A 4320-nucleotide genomic window follows, 5' to 3' on the forward strand; every position below is an offset into this window, starting at 1 on the left:
CATTTTTTTTTCCCTTTTTCCAAATTTTTGGTAAGATAAAAAGTAGCCATCTTAGCTGTTATGAGTCATCTAAATCAAAAAGAAAATAAAATGAGGCCAAAAGAAATCAACGACCCCACAAATTTTGGTACTTTTGCCGTACTCACATATTGCACCCAAGTGTCTCTCACCCTCCCTCTTATTTAAATACCCCCTCTGCCTCTCATTACATACACAACAACTCAGCACCACCACCACAAGCTCTAAAAGCTAGCACAAGCAACCCAACCCACTTCTCAGTTTCTCTCTTAGCTGAAGTTTTTGTTTTCACAAAACAAAAACAGATATATCACTTAGCTAGTTTTTGCATGGCAGTGAGCTTGTTGGCACATGTGGTAATATCAGACCTCTGCCTTGGCAAGCCGGCCTTGAGGTCCTTACCCATCTCAGCCACCATTGCTGACGCCTTGGCTGCTTTGAGAAACTCTGAAGACAACTTCATCAGCATATGGGACTGTGCTGATCACCACGCTGCTCACTCAGTCTCAGTTAATGTTGGTGGTGATCACCGGAGCTGTACATGTAAATGTGTTGGCAAGGTGTGCATGGTAGATGTGATATGCTATCTTTGCAAAGATGACAGCTTGTTGTCTCCTTGTACAGCTCTTAAGGCACCTGTCTCTGCAATCTTGCCAAAGATTCCGGGACTCGTGATGCATTTGGAACCATCTTCAAGGTACTATTTATTGACACTGGTCACAAATTTTGGATCTTTTGTCTATTTTATGTTCTTGATGTTAACAAAATTTTTAATTTTTTTTCGAGATTTTTTTAACCTTTTTCAATACGAGGCCTCATCTGGGTTTTCCTTAAATTTCGGTTTCAATGTCCCTATAGGAGTTTTTCTATGATTTTAAATGCTTGATTGAAGTTCATGCGTTGTGTGATTTAGTTCTTTTGCTGAAATTTAAGGGGTGTTCACACTAGTTAGGTGGTTATTTTTTTTACTAATATATTTGATGGTACTTTGTTGATCAAGTAGGGTAGTAAATTCATCAAATATTTCATAGAAGTAAACTGCTTAATTTACAATTTTTAATTTTCATTTCTTCAGTTATAGCAAATTCTAATTGAAGTTAAATTTTTTCCGGACCCGTTAAGATAATTCTCTTCTTTGTTTGTTTAATTTCATGAATTAAAAATCATTTCTATGTAACATTTCTAGTTTTAATGTATAATCTGACCCAATTTATCCTAGCCTCCTCTGTTTCTTGTTGCATAACATGGATCTGTGATTTTTGTTCTTTTTCAGCTTATTAGAAGCCATTGATCTCATCCTTGAAGGAACCCAGAACCTAGTGGTACCAATACAAACCAGAATAAGCAACTATTCAAGAAGAAAACAGCTTCAAAAGCCATCAACCACAGGGTTTGCAACTACCATCCACAACGGCTTTGAATACTGTTGGCTAACTCAGGAGGACATAATCCGATTCCTCCTCAGCTCTATTGGCCTATTCTCTCCAATTCCAGCACTCTCTATTGACACTCTTGGCATTATCAACACTGACATCTTAGCCATTGACTATCACTCTCCAGCCTCATCAGCAGTAAAATCTATATCACGTTCACTAGCTGAACAAACTTCTGTTGCTGTTGTTGACAGTGAGGGAACTTTGATAGGGGAGATCTCGCCATTCACGCTCGCCTGCTGCGACGAAACGGTTGCTGCAGCCATCACAACCTTGTCCTCTGGGGACCTAATGGCTTACATTGATTGTGGAGGGCCTCCAGAAGATTTAGTCAGGTTGGTTAAAGCAAGGTTGAAGGAAAAGAATCTAGATGGCATGTTGGAAGCTTATATTCAATCAGCTTATTCAAGTAGCACTTCATCTTCATCTGATGATGAGTCTTCGTTGTCTCCTCCAAGGTCAGGAAAGTATAGCAGGTCTATGAGTTACTCGGCCAGGATGGTGAGGAGGGCAGAGGCAATAGTTTGTCACCCCAAGAGTTCTTTGGTGGCAGTGATGATTCAAGCAATTGCTCATCGTGTGAATTATGTTTGGGTTATCGAGGATGATTGTAGCTTGGTTGGAATTGTCACATTTTGTGAAATGTTAAAGGTTTTCAGGGAACATTTAGGGTCAATGGGTTAGAAAGTTTTGGGCTCATCCTCATCATCTGGCGGTGGGCTAAGATAATGGTAGGGGAAAAGGTTAAAAAGCAAGAAAGTGTTGTGAATATGAGACTTTTTTGGTTTTAATATTATTGAAGTTGGGTCTTTGTTTGTATGATTAATTTTGTGTCACTGTCTTTTTCCCTAAATTACATATTTTAATTTGCTTTTGGTGGGTTTTTTTTGTTTTTGTTTTTTTGGTTACTTGAACAGGAAATTAAGGATAGGCAGAGATTTGAGATCTTTTGTCTCCTTGTTTTCATTTAAAGGTATTTGCCTTTAAAGGTATTTGCCTTTAGTTCATGATTCTGTTTGGAAGATTATTTGTCGTGTTCTGAGACTTGTTGGCTTTAATTCAATAAATAAATCAAAAGGAGTTCTTCTGGGTCTACCATATGAACCACAAGCATGTGGACACAACTGGGTTTCAAGGATTAGAGGAGTTGGTCCAATTCTTCATGATGACAGCTCATGAGTGGACCGAAGAATTCTAGAACAATCGTTTGTATGTATGTATGTGTGTATGTATGTACATATATATGCTTAATGATCCAATTTTAACCAACATCTTTGGCAATTGAAGGCAAGGCACAAATGATATCACAGCACAGGTGGTATAAGAATTTGCATTGAAATTGTATCAGCTGGAATTCAGATGTGAAAACTAGTTGTCTTGCTATTGACCTCATATCATGCAAATACTACTATTTATATGGTACTCCAACATTAGCATCCTCCTAATGATGCTTGCCTCTTTTTTTTTGGGTTTATATATGGTTACTCAATTAATCTTCTTGTCCAGTTCCGCGAGGAGTATAATCAATTACATCTTTTTAGTTTCATAAAATTTTAGTTGGAAACCCTCTCTATTTACAGTCCAATATTAAGTATTGAACAAAATTTAATAGAATTCGGTAATCTCATTTAAATGAATTCGATCCAACTACTTGAAGAGCTTAAGAATGTAATGTCTCTCAAGTATCATCTCATCAGTTGAGCATGTACTTCTTTTTAATAAAGTGGGAGGGGGATTCCATAGTTCTCATCTCCGAGAGAAAATCAAACAATAATGAATCTACTTGCTTAAAAATTTTACTGGAAAATTTTTACATATACGTAAGGAGCCCGATGTTATTGACTTATTGTTCTTGGATTCCTGTTTGAGTATGCTGGCACATCCCTATCTGCATTGAAATCGACTGTAAAATTAGCATTGAAGCGTAAATGGGAAAAAGAGCAAATCACAAGTTCTAGTATCTGTCTAAATCTTTTGAAAGCTCTAGCAAACACTTTTTACCAAATTGCAATGGCATCCTAATCAGCATTGGAGCCCATTTTCTTACTACTAAGTTGGCATCCCTATTAAGCATTGGAGCAACTAAAGGAAAAGCAAATACACTCATCACTCCTCAGTTTAGAAAAGCCAAATGCTTAACCGTTGTTGGATAAATCCTTAACTTATGAAATCTAACCTAACATCATTAGGAGGATTCGTAAATCTCCTTGTAAAGAGTCGGTCTTTTTTATTTATTTTTTATTTATTTATTATTATTTACGTGGTCCTAATGGAAGTTAGGTAATGATAATCAATGACATTTGCTTACATACCCGTTTGGATACAGCTGAAATGCAATGCGTATGTGTTTTAGCCTTTTTTTTTTTTTTTTTTTAATTAGAAGCACGTTTTAGTGCTTTTTAGTGGGTTTCGTGCACTGTATATAGGACTCACAAACCTCTTTTTCTAACAAAACTTTCATTAAAAATAGGTCTTACGGTATTATTTACATATTTAAAAATTATTTTGTTACAGTGTTTTTAGTTTTCAGCAAAATAAATGATATCCAAACAGACCCACGTTTGGATTGCACTAAAATTATTTCAGTGCCTGCATTTGGCGTTTTTAGTGGATCTCATGCACTATTTACGGAACTCACAAGACTCTTTTCAACAAAATTTTCATTAAAATTAGGTCTAACAACACTATTCACACATTTAAAAATTATTTTACTATAATGTTTTCAGTTTTCAATTTTCAGCAATAAGCGTATCCAAAATCCATGATTCTCATTTTCTTCTTCCACTTTGGAGGTGATTACTTGAAAGTTGAAAGACCCTTCCATTTAAAAACATGAACACTATAGTAGACTTGCAACAGAGAAAACTAA

The 4320-nt window shown here is 36.1% G+C and overlaps 1 protein-coding gene across 1 annotated transcript; it reads left to right on the forward strand.

The window, feature by feature from the left end:
* The first annotated feature begins 219 nt into the window (after positions 1-219).
* On the forward strand, positions 220-2277 carry LOC115954511 (CBS domain-containing protein CBSX5-like). Its single transcript, XM_031072378.1, has 2 exons — positions 220-715; positions 1292-2277. The coding sequence occupies exons 1-2, from the start codon at positions 348-350 to the stop codon at positions 2133-2135; spliced, it is 1212 nt and encodes a 403-aa protein (XP_030928238.1). The 5' UTR covers positions 220-347; the 3' UTR covers positions 2136-2277.
* Positions 2278-4320: the final 2043 nt, after the last annotated feature.

Source organism: Quercus lobata, chromosome 8 (genome assembly GCF_001633185.2).
Source record: "Quercus lobata isolate SW786 chromosome 8, ValleyOak3.0 Primary Assembly, whole genome shotgun sequence".
Classification (NCBI taxonomy): Eukaryota; Viridiplantae; Streptophyta; class Magnoliopsida; order Fagales; family Fagaceae; genus Quercus; species Quercus lobata.